Source organism: Podarcis filfolensis (genome assembly GCF_964270895.1).
Source record: "Podarcis filfolensis genome assembly, chromosome: 3".
In the NCBI taxonomy this organism is placed as follows: Eukaryota; Metazoa; Chordata; class Lepidosauria; order Squamata; family Lacertidae; genus Podarcis; species Podarcis filfolensis.
The window spans coordinates 63743693-63761447 of record NC_139606.1 but is presented as its reverse complement, the minus strand read 5'-3'; the positions used below and the strand labels follow the sequence as shown (position 1 = coordinate 63761447).

Below are 17755 nucleotides of genomic sequence, written 5' to 3'. Positions count from 1 at the left end.
TTCCAAAAACACTCTTAACTCTTTCTGTGCTCGGTGTACCAGTCTACCATGGCCTAATCATCAAGGCATTCAGCATTTCATTATTACAGTTCTGCTCATTTTCTGCTCTTGTTAAAAGTCCCATTCCTGAACATGAAAAGAAATCAGATATACAATCCCACCACTAGTTATGTATATTTAAGTCCTACTGAGATGAATATGGGCCGAGATCAATATAATCGTGAGCACATAAGAACCATGAGCAGCACTGCAGACCCGGGTTTCGTAGGAGTAGTTTTAATACTTTGTATTTATAGAGAAAAGGTTAAAACAAACAAACTCAAAAACCTCAAGCAGGCAAAGGGCACATAAACCTATCTGCTACAACATAGACTTAGTGAAAAAAACCACCCATCTTCATGCATATATCATGTGAAAGGTCACTTGTCTTTTAATGTATTCTCAGGAGAATATCCTCTATTTGTAGCTAGCAACATTTTTTTGTAGGAAATGCACTTGTTTCTTATTTCACATGGCTAGAAAGAATCCTGGATTAGGCTGCTAGGTTTGTTTGACAAACACATAGCATTTGCCTTTTAAGATTTCAGGCACAGCCTTCATTCATTTCAGTGAGACTGCAAGGAGCTCCTTCATAACGATAAGATACAGATGAGCAACAAGACCTCATAAATGCACATATGTACCCGATCACATACTTTATCGATTAATCTGGAATTGCCACCAAACTTTCCTCCTGTATTCATAAATCACCAATGTTTATTAGGATGCACCTATTAGCATGCATAGGAAAAAAATTAATCACCCATTCTGTTACCCTGACTGCAGGTACAACAGGGAGGTGATATAGTGTTGTCTGTAGTTATCTTGAATATGCACTGTTAAAGAGAAATCTGTCATGTTTCTTCATCCATGGAAATGTATGGTTAAAAATGTTTAAGACTGCCTTGTGGGGTCAGACCTAAAGTTCAGTACAGTCCAGCACTGTTACCTATGGCAACAAGCAAATTTCTCTGGGAGGGCTACAAGCAGGGCATGGAAGCAATGACTTTCTCCCCTAGATTTTTTACCAGGATTTGGTATTCAGAAGTGTACCATCTTTGATCACAGCAGTTTGAGTTAGCTTTTATGGAAAATGGGTACTGACTATTCATAACTATTATATTTGAGAAAACAATGTTGTGATTACCAGAAATATTCTATTTCTGCTATGGGGTGCTTGAAGCTATGAAATACACCAGTCATGGTAAACAGTTAGACGTAGCAATGCATGTAAATAAGCAAACACTGCCTTCTTTCCCTCTGCAAGATTTAGGAATTCTTTGCATGAGTATTACTTGTCCGATGGATCTCTCAAGTATCTGGAGTTATCCCTCAAAAATGCAGAACATTTGCCCCTGGAAAGACATCATGGTTGGATCTCCTGATTTCTCTGTTTTGAGTTAAATGACTGGCAGAAGGGAGGCTTTAATTTTGATCAGACTAACAGCATTCCAGAATCTTCAATTTGCTTTGTTGTGAAAAATATACAGGCAACCCATTGCTCCAATAAAAATTGAAGCCTCCTGTCTTCTGTCTGACTACAATCAGAAATGTCAGGAGTTTTTGATGTTTCTTTGTCATTTGGCCCCAAGACTACATGAAGCGAAGTTCCATTAATTGTAATAAATCATAAGCTAAATACAGCCTCCATGTCCAGCAGCAGTATTTCTCTGAATACCAGTTGATAGAGGCAAACATCACAAGATGGCTAGCATCTTCACTTTCTGCTTGTGGGCTTCTGGTCGACCACTGTGGAAAATCAGAGTGCCAGGCAGGATGGACTTTTTTGCCTGATCCAGAATGGCCGTTCTTATGTTCTTACTGATTTTCTCATATAGAAAGCAAATAACAACCTGGTGGCATGCACAGTACTTGTGCCAGCTATAGAACAGCAGGGCACCCACTTAAAAAAAAGATGTTTCCATTAGTGTATTGTGTATTTTCCTTTGTAGAAAAAGTTCATAAATCAACTTTTGGTGGTGGTGGTGAGCTTCTGTTAAAATAGAACTAATATTTGTTCACCATCATCTTGTAGTCTGTAACTGTTCCATTCTACACACGCAGGAAGTTTAGTTATAAACAAGCAGAAAAAATTATATAAATGCTTTTGTATGATGTACATCCTGCCCTTCTTTGAAGGAGCTCAGGGTGGTATACAAGCCCCACACACCACACCTGCTCTAATGTTAGCCTCACAACTTTGGGATGGAGGTTAAGCTAAGATTCAGTGAATGGCCTTCTCGTGCAATTCTAATTGCCTCTCATTAAGCCACAGACAAGGTTCCATTCATGTCTGGTAAAACAAATAAAAATCAGCTCCTCTTCCAGACCTACCACCTTTTCCTCCACTTCCAACGAGACCAACTTTATGTTCCATTTTAAATTTGTATTTCTGATTGAAAAGATGCCACTTAAAAATATAAACTGCTGTCTTGTTTCTGCAAAGCCTATCTCTACATTGGCTTCCTTGTTGCTATAGGCAGAGTCATTTTCAGTATAACCGTTTACATAAATTATCTACTCATGTTTTTAAAATGAGAAATCAATCCAGATGAGTTGCATTTTAAATTACCCTTTTTGCCATCTTTTCTCTCTTCTGTAGCTGGTGGTGCTTTTGCTGATGTGGAGCTATTCTCTTCTGCGGTCTTTGTGACATTTTCTCCCTGTATGGCTTCTTCAGTGATTACTATCGTGTGGCCGTTTGAGGTTTCATAATTTACTGTTATCTCTCCATCTGAAATAAATGATAACAAAATTATTGCCTTACACTGACAATGTATGTAAGCGCTTCCCATTTACAGGGTTGCAGCATACAGCAATGAGCCGCACGCTTGATGTACATAAAATGTGATGAAGCTATATTGGAAAGGGAGGAAGGGAGAAAGGAATCTACATTAACAAGCACTTGAATGCCTAGAATACAGTGGTACCTCGGGTTAAGAACTTAATTCATTCCGGAGGTCCGTTCTTAATCTGAAACTGTTCTTAACCTGAGGTACCACTTTCGCTAATGGGGCCTCCCGCTGCCGCTGCGCGATTTCTGTTCTCATCCTGAGGTAAATTTCTTAACCTGAGGTACTATTTCTGGATTAGGAGAGTCTGTAACCTGAAGCGTCTGTAACCCGAGGTACCACTGTACTTACATTACCAGAACACTAATTGTCACCTAATATTTAGCTCTTCCTAGTCAACCTGAGCAAGCCAATGTGCACACAACACCTTTCCCCAAAATAAAAGGCCCCAACATGTTGTAACATTGCCTCATAGAGGAGTTGCTTCATCCTTTCGATCATTTTGGTTGCTCTTTCCTGCACCTCTTCCAGCTCTATATCTTTTGAGAGGTGTGGTGACCAGAACTATACACAGTATTTCAAGTGTGGTCGCCCCATAGATTTCTGTAGCAGAATTATTATGGTATCAACAGTTTTGCTGGGAGTACTTGACACCCTCTTTAGGGCATTCCAAGCAGTCTTTGAAGCATGTCTTCCTTCCCTTGACATCTAGACTCAACAGCACAACACTTAGATGCATGGCAGGCTCCCCCGCACCGCAGCCACCTGACACGAATACTTGGATTCAAGTATGCTCCCATGTTCTCTCCTGAATATACCTTGCTATTCAGTTCACTTTCCCAAACAATGAGACACAAATGACAGACTGAAGTATGGTTTGTGCTTATAACAGAAGACCCAGGGGTTTTATCACAAGCGGGTTATGAGTCTCGCTTGAAAGGATGTGTCCCTGCCTGCTGTATCAGTCATGTCACAGAGTTTCAAAACAACGATAGTAGCAACAGAAAAATAATGCTAATCATTTAAATGGCATACAAAAGTTATTAGCAGCTGCCTATATTAATTGCCATCACCTTGTTCAGTTATTTCCTTCAGCACACCCCTTCTTATCAACTCCTCTCTGCTTTGCCTTGTTGATATCTTTCTTTCCAGCACTTCAAAAAAGAAACAGACAAAATGTAGACATTAATTCACTGAAATTCAATTATAGCAATTATATATATTTTTTAAAGCCAGAAAAAGATTAAAAAGAACAAAAGCAAAGACCTTAGCCTTTGTCTTCAGCAATAGCTTTTCAAAATATTGTTGTTAGACAGAAAAGGAGCACTGTACAAGTCGGCGACGCTGTTTGATCTTTTGTTAACAAGTGCAGCTACTTTTTTTTTTATTAGTAACAAGAATAGCAATGAACCTCCAGAACAGAAATATATTATGCAAATTTGTAATAGCGGAGTCACACTCACATACTCTGTTAAGGCATTGTTTTGTATGACAGGCAATCATTCTTCCCATCCAAGTTTTGGATGAAATACAATGTAGCCCTAAGGCGAGTATTCTGTTAGTGCAAGGATTTCTTCTTGTGCAGTGGAATGTTTCCCCCCTCTTCTGCCCCTCAGGTTTCCCCAGGCCTCTATAAAAGAGCAGGGGCAGGAGAGATAGAGAAAGTCCTGCTGCCCAAGTGGAAATCCCAGTGCTGACAGGAATTCTTTGTAAAACACTACCCTGGAAGTGGGAAAATGTATCTCTTCTTATATAAAGCTATGCATGTCATAGTTCCTGGAAACATGAGTGCACAAAATGTTGCATAACTCACAGCCTGATATATCAGGAAATCCCCATGTACAGAAACCACTGGCTAGTCATCTGAGAGCACATGCTATGATGAATACAAAGAGTGACCTTCAAAGTGGGGTCTCCAGTCTGTACATAATGGCTGCCTTTCAGTTTCCCTTACGGGGTTCAGGTTGGGGAAGAGCCATAGCTCAGTGGAAAAGCTTCTAGGCCCCAGGTGCAATCCCAGGCATCTCCAGGTAGGGCTCAGAGAGAACCATGTCTGAAATCCCAGAGGGCCACTGGCTCTGTCAGAATACATAATACTGAGCAAGATGGACCAATAGTCCTACTTAGTGTCAGCTTCCTTCAGTCTGAAGACTTCCAGTTTCGACCAGGTCTTACTGGCTTCTGTACAAGGGGACTTTCCATAACTTCTTGGATGCTGTGGTGCATCAGGCTGTAAACTATGTAACTTTCTGTGCACGCATATTTTGCAGTTTCCAGGAAGTATACCATAAGCTGCTTTGTTTGCTTATAAAACTTATTTCTGCTGACAGAAAGAAGCAGAAACACAAATAAATAATCATTGAAGGTAAACTGGTACTTCTGAGCATCTGTGGCTCCAATGAAGAGGGTGCAATGAAGAGGGGGCACAGGAAAAGTGCACATTATCCAACAGATCCCTAAGATGCAGAACATCAGAGGTCCCTGATTGTCAACCAAGGCAGATCTGCAGCCATGCTTCATAGACCACATCTATCTAAGACCACAATAATGGAATCCCAAAGAACCCAATTTTGCCACAATTCATTCTTTGAGACTAGAATACCCAGTAGATTTAAGGTGGCATATCACCCCTGGCTTGCCAATTGTTCATACTGACTTTCTGAAGCATTTGCTAATACCCTGCTCTTTCAAAATATAATTGTTAAGTCTATCTTCTGAATGTGACCCTTAAAATGTTTGCTTCTTCCACTCGTTTAATCCTTCCCCCCTTTCATCTCCCATTGCTGGGAGAGAATTAAGCATTTTACTTTCCTCAAGTGTTATCTATAAGCTAGGTCAGGTGGAGTCCCTTCCTCCTGCCATTTCTACCATCAGTCCTGCCATCCACACTTCCAATCTCTGTGTATTCATCATCTGCCTCACAAAGCAGCATTTTTGGGATTTAAATATGGCTCAGATTTATCTGCTCCCTTAAGCCACTATCTCCTCCTTACTCAAAACAGGACACCAGTGAACCAGACAGACATTAAGCGATTAAACAAGCAGAATATTTCCGTATCAGGCCCCGAGCAGGCACACTTGGCTTGTGGAGCTACAGCTATCCTATCTGTCCTGCTTATTGCTACAAGTCATCATTTTTTCATGTCTCTTGCTTGGTCTGCTTCTCTTCATCTTCCCTTTTCTTTAGCTTCTTTGTATGTGCGGAATGTTCCTCCCGCTAAAATCCTATATGCCTCCTTTCTTATTTCAAAAGCCTGTAAAAACCAATCCTTTTAGCTTTGCCTCCTTAATTTTTACCTTCTATATTTTGCTTCATTTTTTTAAAGGCAAAGTAGTAATTACCAACTGTAGCAGCATGCAGATTTAAGAATGTTCCACACTGCCTTAAGCAAATTACAACTCCTTCTGCGCAGTCACATATTGTTTCCCCTCCTCACCACCAACATGTTCTCTTCCTTTGCCTCTGCCTGGTTTCAGTGTGAGCCAATTGGATGGAGACCTGCTGTTTTTAGTTTTTGCAAAGTATTAAATATTCTTTAAATCAGGAATGGAGAACCTGTGACTGTCCAGATGTTCAAACAAAATCTGGAGGGCCAAAGCTTCCCCATCCCACCTTTAAACACAATGGCCTTAATCCAAAGAACTTTGTGCAAAGCAGCAGGTCGCTTGCATGATGCCGCCTGCCTGTTTGGAAAAAAGAAACCCCCTAAAAAATAGATGTATAAATATATTCAGTTGCAGATGTTTTCAGTTATAAATGTATTAAGTCACAGGCAATACTTTAAAAGCACAAAATAGCCTTTTCTTTATTATTGCATTCACAAAATATGGCTTGTTTTGAAAAACTCAATAAAAAATATTACTTTAAACAATAATGGAAAATATTGCAGTTCAACAAAGACAATGTACTTCAGCTTTATAGGGGACATTCTCTTCTAATATATGGATGCACCCTAGGTTTTGTTTTCACATCCTCTTTTCCAATCACATACTTCTTTATAGAAATATATATATATAACAAAAGAAATAAATGCAGAATGTTTATGATCATGTTTGATCTCAGGAAGTCTGTGAGAGACAAGTCAGTTTTCCTACTTTGTAGAGAAACTTATTCATGAATATACGTAGTCAGATAACATATTGCAGCACCTCCATATGTAACTGTATTTTCTTAAGCTGCTAGATAAAAGGTGTTGAATTCCTTAATCATCAGTTTGGTGTGCTTTATTGTCCTATATTCATTGGGTTTCTAAGCAACCCTTCTCACCCCATTTTTCACTTTTTCTGAACACTAGGGCTTGAACCACCTTCATGCTGCTCTGATAATGCTGCTCTAATTTGGCAGGGCTAATCATGCGCTTGGAAGGTTGTGTCTTAATAAGGACCACTGCCAGCCCAGAACATCCCATTGCTGACAACCCCCTCTATTTGGTGGGGGAGGGAAATGAGTTTGCCAGAAAATTCTGAGTTCAAAAATTTCCTGGAAATTAGGGTAATTCACATTGGGGATGGGGATGGGGATGGGACTGAATTTGCACTGGAAAACTTTCTGATGCCCTGGATCTTTCTGTTATGTTCGCCAAAAGACTATGTAATTTGTGAAATGCATGTTACTGCATTTGAATTATGGAAGAATATATTGTCCAGATATCTGTGCAACTGTATGTGCTTTTAAATAGCTGTAGGCATTCATGTGCTGAAGTTTCTAAAGTGTTGCATGTTTTTATGACTAAGTTAATAAATGATATTTTTGTGCACATTTTTGTAACTTGTGTATTGGTTATATATATTCGCCCAGAAAATGCTTGGAATATTTATAAATATATTTGTATCGATCGGAACACTATAGTTTTGGAGTGTTTGTTACAAAGGTACTGTACATATGTCAGTCGTCTGCCTGTTACAGAAAGACCCTAGAGGAGATTTACTGAAATGTGTAGGGCCACTAATATGTATTTATCGGCATCTTAAGACATTATTCGGAGTCAGACCATTGGCTGCTCTGAGCTCTTGAGTTTGTCTAGTTTGAAGAATGATAGCTCTCTAATGTTTCTCTCAGCAGAAATATTCCCAACTCTGCTGCTATTTTTATTTTAACACTTATAGAGTGCCTAACATTTTTCTAAATGCTGTACAGATATTAAAAAAAAGATAAGGCAGCTTGTAGCCGGCAAGCAGGGACTAACAGACATGATGCAAAAAAGAAAATGGAATGGAGAGTGAAGAGGGAAAGCAAGCAAATTCAGGAAGTTGGAACAGTGTGATCTTTCTAGCAATTGCGGGGGGGGGGGGGGAGAGAGAGAGCAAGCTCTTTGCAGCTGCTTCTTCTCTAGCTAATGGATAGAGAAACTTTAGTCTTTGTATAGTTAGAAAGTTGATACTACAGAGGGTGATACTACAGAGGGTGCGGTCTCCCAGTGGCCCTTGTTCATATGGTGATGGCAGAGATCAAAGTGTGCTTCCCTTTAGTTGTGTAGTCCCAATGGACTGAACCTGGGAATGTCTGCTTCAAACCACATGCTCTTCCACTGACCTATGGCCACTTGCCACAAGTTCCCACAAAATATTCTCAGCACAAATTGTTCTCAAGCTCTAAAATGTTACTTTGGGGCATCTAATTTAGATGCTCAAAAATCTGAAATTCTACTTCCTCAGTTTCTGATGACTTAAAACATTTATACACCTCATGCTCCAGTCTAATTGTGGTTTCTTTAAAGCAAAATGTTACAGGGGATAGATGTGGTAATTTAAACATCTGAATTACACCTCACAGACAAGACAGTCTTGTCTTGTCTCACACATTATAATTCACCCCCATTAGCATGCATAGCACTCAAGATTATTCCATAAACAAAAAGACAGGTACTTGCTCTCAAGAAATGTATGGCCTACCACAGAAGGAAGAGAAGGGAAGAGAAAATGTAGGAAGGAAATGTGAGCATGTAGATTTACTTACACCTGAAACTTGATTACAGTAAAGATTATGGGATTAATCCACGTGTCTCAGGGAAAAGATGGGCTCTGGAAGATGAGAGAGAGTGCCCTATAGAAGATGGGAGTTCTAGGCATAGCTGGCAGAAAGAGAGCCACAAAGTCCATCTGCCTTAGGTGACCTTTGTAGCAAAAAACACTTTCAACGGATTCTGTGAGGGATGCAGAAGAGCTCGCTTTATCCTGAAGTGATGTGAAATGCCACTTTGAGCAGAAGATTCTAGGGGGAAGTAAGGAGCGTGGTTTTTCTGTCTGAAGTTTTTCCACATAAGATTAATGAAGATGAATAAAGATGATGATGCTGTAATTATACTTGGGTTTTTTATATTATTAATAGAATATTTTGCTTCAGCTAATGAATGTCTCTTGCTGGCAGTGTTATAGTCAAAACACCAGAACTGAACTGTGCTCATTTCCTCCTTCCCACTGTATCATAGCAGCAGCCACCCATCAATTTAAATTCTCCATGAACAAGAGCAGAAGCATTAGATTTATTAATGGTATGGAACCAAATCTGAGCTATGCATAAGGAACAAAAAGTACAGCAAGGAAGCTGTCTAAATACCAGGCACTTTGCATTTATTAAGGCATAATTGTATTTTGATTATATAAAATAGATGGAATCTGAAGCAGAGTAAATGAGACAGCGTAGGCAAAGGTCACTAAATATTGGAGAGATTTAGTGCTTGATAATTTGCCAAAGTGTTCCATCTTATCTTTTTAAAAGTTGTGCAGACACATTTTTGTAAGAAACAGTGATTTACTGTTTTGCTATTAAAACTTAAATTAAGAAACATAAAATCAAACGCTTCAACAACACACACTGAGACCATCTGCTTTATTTCAGAATCAAGACAGCTACAGAATATCATTCTGTTGCATTTTAAATAAATGTCATTTTAGAAGTTCAGAGTTCTTCAAGATTTTTCATCTGAGTTAATTTGTTAAAGAAGCACTGGGAGAAAATGGAATTACTTCTGGGAAAGTGATGGAACTGAATATAGAAGGCATGCCTTGCTATTTGTATGTGAAGTTACTATGACCAAAGTATTTGTACACAACTGGGATTGTATCTTTGTGAAATATACCTGTCTTCACAGAGTTGGGAAGCTAGAGTGCGGATGTGTCAAGGTGGTAGCTCAGCTCACATAGAAGGTGTTGTTAAAGATGGGAAGTCTTTTAAAAAACGGGATGCGGGGGACTTGGATGCTGTATAAATGTAACACACTGCATGGGCCTTTCCTAAGGAGAAGCATCCCTTTACAATGAACATATACACCATTTTAAAAAAGGTGGTCTCTTTCATCAGAACATTTCAGTTCTCCGGCAATCCCACAGTTCAAGAAGGCCCCTTCTTTCTACCTGACAGCTCTGGCTGGCATTTATATGTCTGCTCAAGTAAACATTTGCCCTATGTGCTCAACGGAGATCCAGTGTGGTGTGGTGCTTAGAGGGCTGGGCTGGGACCCGTGGGACCTGGGTTCAAATCTCCACTTGGCCATGAAACTCACTCGGTGACGTTGGGCCAGTCCCTGCCTCTCGGACTAACCTACTTCACAAGTTGTTGTTGGGATTAATTGGGAGGGGAGAGAGGAAGAACCACTGTGAGCTCCTTGGAGTAAAATGTGAATATAAATAAATATATAAATGTATTATTAATTCTTCACTTTTACTTTAAGAGTCCCCAACCATGTTATTCAGCAGCTGTTAAATCCTCATGCTCTCTTAATTATGCCATTCTTATTTTTTAAAAAGCACTAATCCAACATTCTGAAATGCATCCAGATATTTTTGCTTCTCAAAGGTAGACCTGCAGTATCTTCATTTAGCTTCGAACTTCTCCTCTGGGATTATAGCATTTGATGCAATCAGAGCCAGACGCGGCTTCTGCTCCACCCCTCCCACCTTCCCTATGGATATTCAAAGGAGCATCCACTCCAGCCGATAAACTACTGAAATCTCTTCCTCTTCCGAAAGCAGAAACTCATAAGATCCTTCCTAAAGTTTGTTTTTTAGGATGACGAAACTGTGTCTGCTCAGCTTTGCAAAGCGAGCAGCTTGGCAGCACAGATTCAAGATCTACATGGAAAACATGTTACCAAAGAGGGAGGGGAATTCATTCATCATTCCCACATCAGTACAAGTTATTTCCATACGGAATCCTCCATAATTTTAACTGCTCGTATCATGTGCTGTTTACATAGATTTATTCAGCTGCTGGCACAGTATGATCACCTTCCAATATATTTTTGTAAGAAAACTGAGCCCTCCATCCAAGACTGCACCTTTCAATACATGCTGTTTTTCACAGGCCTAATACAAAACAATCAGATTCCCGCCCCTGCCCAAGTTCTCTGGCTGAGGGCCAGACTACTACACGTAGCTGCATGCTGCATTCCCCTGAGTCCCGTCCCCCCCATTGTTATTTTAAAAAAGCAAAACAAACTAATAAGCAAACGAAGCTTTGGCATTCCCCTATCTGAAGTGAAAGAACAATGGGAAAGAGTGCTTAAAAGTTTTCCTCTCGAAACTGCTCCCAAAGGGGGACCCCATTACAGCAATGTTACATGCATGAGCATAATTGGTAAAATAATATGGCACAAGCACGCTACAAATATCATCTCCCTTGTCCAAGTATAAAACATAACTAAATGCAAATGAATGCCAGTCTAGCCACAGAGGTAAGGTACTGCACAGTATCAGGATCCTACCCTTTGTCTCTAAGGGCGTTATGCTCAGGATGCTTTTATTTCAACTGTGCTTTCCGCTGATGATTAGGGACCCATATCCAACTACATATATATAAGCTCGCTTTTAAGAAATCCTACAAAAGTAAACAACAGGTTCCAGGAAAATAAGTCCGCAAATGTTTTATTGCGAATGTTCCTGCTTACATGTTTATGTTCCAAGACTTAAATATATCACACCAGGCACAGAAGTCACCTATTGTAAGCAGAGCTTTCTGAATCTAGTTCTGCTCTAATGGACCAGAAAAATGAAAAGTACTTTTTGAAGGTGACATTTGGAAGAACAGATTGGATGTCCGCATTCCATATAACTGTAAAAAGAGAGAATTAATGCCTGCGTACCTTACAGAGGTGTTTCCAGGTACTGCGAGATGCTTTTAACGTGATTTACAGTTTGGCAAGAACTACAAAACATTAGTTGTTTTACTGTTAAAAATTCCCATGTTGCAAAAAAATACCACTGTGGTCAGGTACATTTTAATTATGTCTCCTTTGTCATATCACCACACGGCCTGATCTTTTCTTTTTCTTTTTTTGACCAAATCTATTAGACATCAGAACAATTCTTAACCGGTTCAGTGTGTCTGAGAAGGAATTTAGTCCGTGAGAGAGAAAGATGGGTAGGTGGAAGAGGCCAAGAAGAGGAATGGAAGGTTAACAGGTTATTAAGACAATGGTGACAGAAAGAAATTGGCAAGGGACTAGAACAAATTGCCTTAAAGACACCACAGGCTGGGACTGACAGCAAGCAGAAAAAAGTTACATAATATGCGCAGAACAATCAGTCACACAATCTTATTTTGAATTGGTATGGAATAATGCATAGGCTGCAGAAGATATAGCTGATCAATCTTTGGTGGGGCACAGGCCACTTAAAATACCAAAACAATAAAATTACATAGGATAAACTGGTCAAAGGAAATTAAAAGCTTGTGGGGGGAAAGAGAGTTCTGCCTGGTGCCAAGAGGTCATTCTACAGAGACGGTGCCATATCTAAAAATGTCTGGTGCAGTCTCTCTTCTCTTTTTAATGTGCAGCATGTTTTTCAGATCTAGCTTCTGAAAGGAGTAAAGGTATGAAACCAGAAACAATTAGTCAAAAGACCTTGAAATGAGGAACAGGGTGGCAGAGTTGAAGCACTGCGGGGATGGAGAAGGGAGATTACTAGCTGTTCCATAAGGAACTGTGGTCAGAGAAATATTTGAGACATGTGGCATATAAAGCTAATGAAGCAGTTCTTTCTGTTGGGGTCAATACATCTGACAGAGACCAGCGTGCAAATCCCTACTTGGCCATGAAGCTCACTTGGTGATGTTGGACCAGTCACTGTCTCTTAGCTCTAACCTACATCATGGGGTTGCTGCGAGGACTCAAGTGGAAGGTGGGAAACCATGTATACCACCTTAGGCTCTTTGGAGGAAAGGCGGGATATAAATGCAGCAAATAAATAAATAAAATAAGCAACTAATCAACCATAACCTTTTCCAGTCACCACCAAGTAACCTCTGCCACTGCCCAAAGTGATACCTGCTGATGTTTCTTTAAATTTTTCACTGGTCTTCTTCTTCCGCCACTTCCATGGTTTGAAGATTTTGCCAATAGTAGAAAGTTTGCCTTTCCTCTTGAAAGAAGGACTTCGGGATCCTGGGTTTGGCCCATCTGAGTTTGCAATTGATGTCTTGTCTATCCCATCAACTATATATATAAAAACAAAAACCAGCAAGCAGCATGTTAGGTTACCAAAACCTGTAGAAAAACATTCATTTTTTAAAACATGCAAAACAAAGAGAAAAATAACAGCCACTTCACAGTATGTGGCAATATACATTTAACACATTCTAAATAACTTCAGACATACCTAACAATGAGAATGTGATTAAGTATCACAAAATATGTGTAAGCACATTCTAGTTCAGAACTATAAAAGATAACGGCAAACGCTGAACCAGCACTCTGAATAAATCCAGAACTCAAGCAGCCTTCCAGATATGCTAACATCAAACTTTCAGCATTACGTTGTAAACAGCAAGGTTTAACATAATTAATATTCAAATCAAAGCTGCTATTCTTAGTACTCCAGGTACCACATGCTGCCCCAAAGAGCCACAAGTGCCACATTGTCTACTGCCCCACTTTTATGGTGAACCCATTAAAAAGCAACAAACAAATATGACTTGTGAGGTACACAAAGAAATGTCAAACATGGAGGGTGGACAATATAACTACAAAATGTAGATACAAGTTCAAAGTAACATGGCTGTCATTAAAAGCACTTGTAGATCCTACAAAAAATATCTATTTCCAAGTTTAGCATAATTTAACATTTTCCAGATTTCAGTTGTTCCCTGAAAGCAATCCAGGAAAGTTAAACACATCATTCATAAGCATTGAAGTGTGCTTGATTTTCTCTGAGTTGTACCTACTGAATCTACAATTAATTTTTATTACATGGACTACAAGTGACTAAGGAATGCTATCATTTTTATTGTCTGTGATCAGTACACTTAGGTAATGTAAAGAGCACAAGCCCCTTTGCTCTTTAGACCTCATCGTTTTAAAAAAACACCTCTCTCCTTCCTTCTCTAGAACCCTCATGACTCAGACATCCTCTTTACTGCTGTACTGTTACACAGGATATTTTTAGGCAATCCATCCTGTGCATACTGTCATTATTTTTCACCAGACAATGCTATTCAGCTTCTCACAAAAGCAGCCTAATAGCTATGTATGTGGATAACAGTTTTGATGAAGGAATGACAAGCATAGGTCAATGATAAGCTGTAGAGGCCAGGAATATCTATAGTTATTATTTTATCATTTGTTTATATAGCGCTTCTAATATGCACCACACTTGACAAACAGGGTAGGACACAGAATGTCCAGCTGAGAACAGAGAAGGGAGAAAAGCAGGGCCACAACACAGCAGCAGAGGCCAGAAGGAGCAGCAGCTAAGAGACAGTCACAAGAGCAATGCAGGAAGGACTACACATTGTTTAGCAACTTCCTACATAGGTACATTGGAACTGAGCCTGTTATCAGCCACATTTGCTCTCCACCTATCTACACACATCTCTCCAACTAGTATCAGAAGGACACAAGTTTGTTAAACTTCAGAGCATTTTGTTTTATTATGCTGTTATTTCACAGGCAGTCTCACCAGGCCCTAACGAAATATTAATTCATGGTGCCCAAGGCTTGGTTCATATATTCATTTCACTTGATTTCTCTACACTTACCTTAACATATACCTATGTCTGAATGCAGTCTTCCCATCCCATATCCCTGTCCTCCCATTCCTTGTCACGGCCTGGTCCATGGAGTGCCCATGCACCTCAGGAAAAGCAGCGAAACACAGGGTTCTGTTATGCCTATATGGATCATTCCACATGCAGGCAACTGCACTGGCAGTGGGCTGGATCAAACTCTGTGATAAAATATGAAAGCTCTCTCTGTGGTGGCTCGTTCACAAATGCAATTCATCACTTGATTTATAGTAATGAAGTCAGGAATGTGCATTTTGCATCAACCCTAATGCAGCTTAATCAACATATTCACAGAACTCGATACTGTTCCAGTTCAGCAACAAGAACAACTCATAGTCTTAGTTTGTATATACAATGGTACCTTGGGTTACAAACGCTTCGGGTTACAAACGCTTCACGTTACAGACTCCGCTAACCCGGAAGTAGTACCTCAGGTTGAGAACTTTACCTCAGGATGAGAACAGAAATCGTGCGGCGGCAGCGGGAGGCCCCGTTAGCTAAAGTGGTACGTCAGGTTAAGACCAGTTTCAGGTTAAGAACGGACCTCCAGAACGAATTAAGTTCTTAACCAGAGGTACCACTGTAGCGCTAAACTATGGTTTAGTCACCAAGCCAGGGATGCAAGGATAAGCTGAATTGAACCTCAGGCTCATGTGCCTCCCAGTCTAACTCCGCCTCTGGTGTGGCTACAAGGAGACTGGAAGCTTCTGCTTCCATTTTTGATTAATGCTCAATGGAGGTGATTTAGCTTTGGAAACAAAAGCTTCATAAACGTAGGTTTTGAAGTTGACTCAGTTTCAATTAACTATTGCTGAGACATCCAGGTTGAGACATTATGACAAACTGCAATATTGTAAACCACCCTGTGATCCTTGGATGAAGGGCCGTAAATAATTAAAACAAATAAATGACTCAAAATAGTCTAACATAGAAGTGAAAGCTTCTAAACTCTTCCTTGGAGTTATGGAAGAGATAGTGGGGAGAGCAAAAGCTCAAGGGTCACTTACCATTATGTGCAAACACAGCCACATATTTTGTCACAGAGAGTCTTCTGAATGGTAAGATCCCAGTTTAAATTATATTTTTGTTCCTATCTCCAGAACAAACCTCTACAGAGTTTTATTAGAGAAAGCAATGCTATATACAAGTTGCAGAGAACCCCCTTGCCCGTTTTGTTTTCCGGCACTGAAGAGGAAAAAGAAATATAGCTAACATCTAATGGGTAGAGTTATACAAAAGATAAGGCTGTACTGTACTTCAAGAGCAGATCAGCACTACTGGCTTCGATGCATTTTTCTTCACCTCGCTATACAACTGTTAACTTCAGGAAGTTCTTTGAGCTAAGTGTTCTGACAGCATTTTAATTAAAGGAAAGGGAAAAGGTTGAGTATTAATGTGGGTGGTTGAATAGTAGTTTCCAGATGGGGCTGCCAATGCTGCAAAATGTTAATTAGGCCTCCTGCTAGAGAAGAGATTAAAAATGTAGGTAGCAGTGCTTGCAAATGAACCCTGATTTCTGCCGTAATATTGAGAAGGCGGGTAGAGAAGATCCTCTCATCTTTCTTGGGTTTATGATATAAAGATGGGGTCTCAACACACACACACAAACACACACACATTATGTTCAATATTATGATTTTTAACCCTGAAGTAGTTCACTGAAAAAACCAACACATTTTACCATAGCAGTGTTTCCTCTTCCAGAGTTCAGAAATTATTTCACAGGATTAATTTACTCGGCTTTATATCTTCAGTACACATGGATTAATTTTCTTCTTCTCTTGTATATATATATATATATATGTTCCCTCCCTTGCTGATTTGCTCTCCTACTTGCCCACCCCTCCCCCACAATATTCCTTGTGAAACCTGAAAACATTGCTTAACTGCCAAGATAAACCCTTCTGTATGCAACATGCCCTCCTGACTGTTCCAGGAGACACATTCACATGAATAATATAACATGTGATCCATGGACACAACTATGGCTTGATGCCCAGAGAGGTGGCCATGTCTGTTGTAACCATAATAACAAGTCTTGTGCCACCTTGTGCAACCCTTAAAGATTAAGGGTTTTGTCAATAGAACTTAAATCCCACTTAAGTCCAACCCTAATAAATGTATTCTGGATTAAGCTAGGGTTGCAATATTTCAAGCAGTGAAAATCCGGACAGAAAAGTTGTTGAGCTTTTCTTAGTTGAACTCTCTTTCTTTCTTTCTTTCTTTCTTTCTTTCTTTCTTTCTTTCTTTCTTTCTTTTGCAAAATGCAGTATTCTGGATATGTCCAGGAAATCCCAGATGTACGGCAACCCTAATTAAGCTTTTGTAGGCTGGATGTAACTGGAATAGAATTGCAGTCAAAATGGAAACTGAAGCCAAAATATCTGCAAAGTCACGCATAACATTCTTCACGCATTTGTATCCCCAGGGTTTGTTGGGATATGGAGAAAGGTCCTGACCATGTGAACTAGCCTTCTGCCTAATTCCTTTAAGAGTTTCCCCCCCTCCCACCACATCATTTTTAACCTGCCAACCTTTTAACCTGCTAAGGTCTAAAAAGAACCCTAAATAGTGCCGAATCGGTAGGTATTTGTAATAAACCACAACAGCATCATGTTTTTTTATATACATCTTTCAGCAGTACAACACTAATAATGAAGACTAGATATAAAGAAATGAACCCAAAAACGATACAGAAAAATACTCTTGTTTGAAAAGCAGAATGTAAAAATCAGCATTTTCGGTCTTTTACCAATAAAAGGAGAAACTAAGAGAGCAAAGCACAGTGTTTATGTATCTTGATTTGGCAGGACATAGATGACATCTTCTCCTCCTGTCAGTTCAACTCACAGTGGTTCTGTGTTTAGCCAGGATCACTTGGTCTCTTCCTGAACTGGCTGACATCCCAGGAAAGTTAAAGCCA

At 39.7% G+C, this 17755-nt stretch overlaps 1 protein-coding gene across 5 annotated transcripts in view; it reads right to left on the bottom strand.

Annotated features, from left to right (window-relative positions):
* The window catches only part of PHACTR2 (phosphatase and actin regulator 2), an 88904-nt gene that overhangs the window by 20314 nt on the left and 50835 nt on the right, over positions 1-17755 (bottom strand). For all 5 annotated transcript variants that reach the window (XM_083607698.1, XM_083607699.1, XM_083607700.1 and 2 more), the window contains 3 exons: positions 13097-13264; positions 3905-3985; positions 2612-2773 (listed from right to left, as the gene is read on the bottom strand). In XM_083607698.1, coding sequence (XP_083463824.1) covers positions 2612-2773; positions 3905-3985; positions 13097-13264 — 411 coding nt within the window. The remainder of the gene's footprint in view (positions 1-2611; positions 2774-3904; positions 3986-13096; positions 13265-17755) is intronic.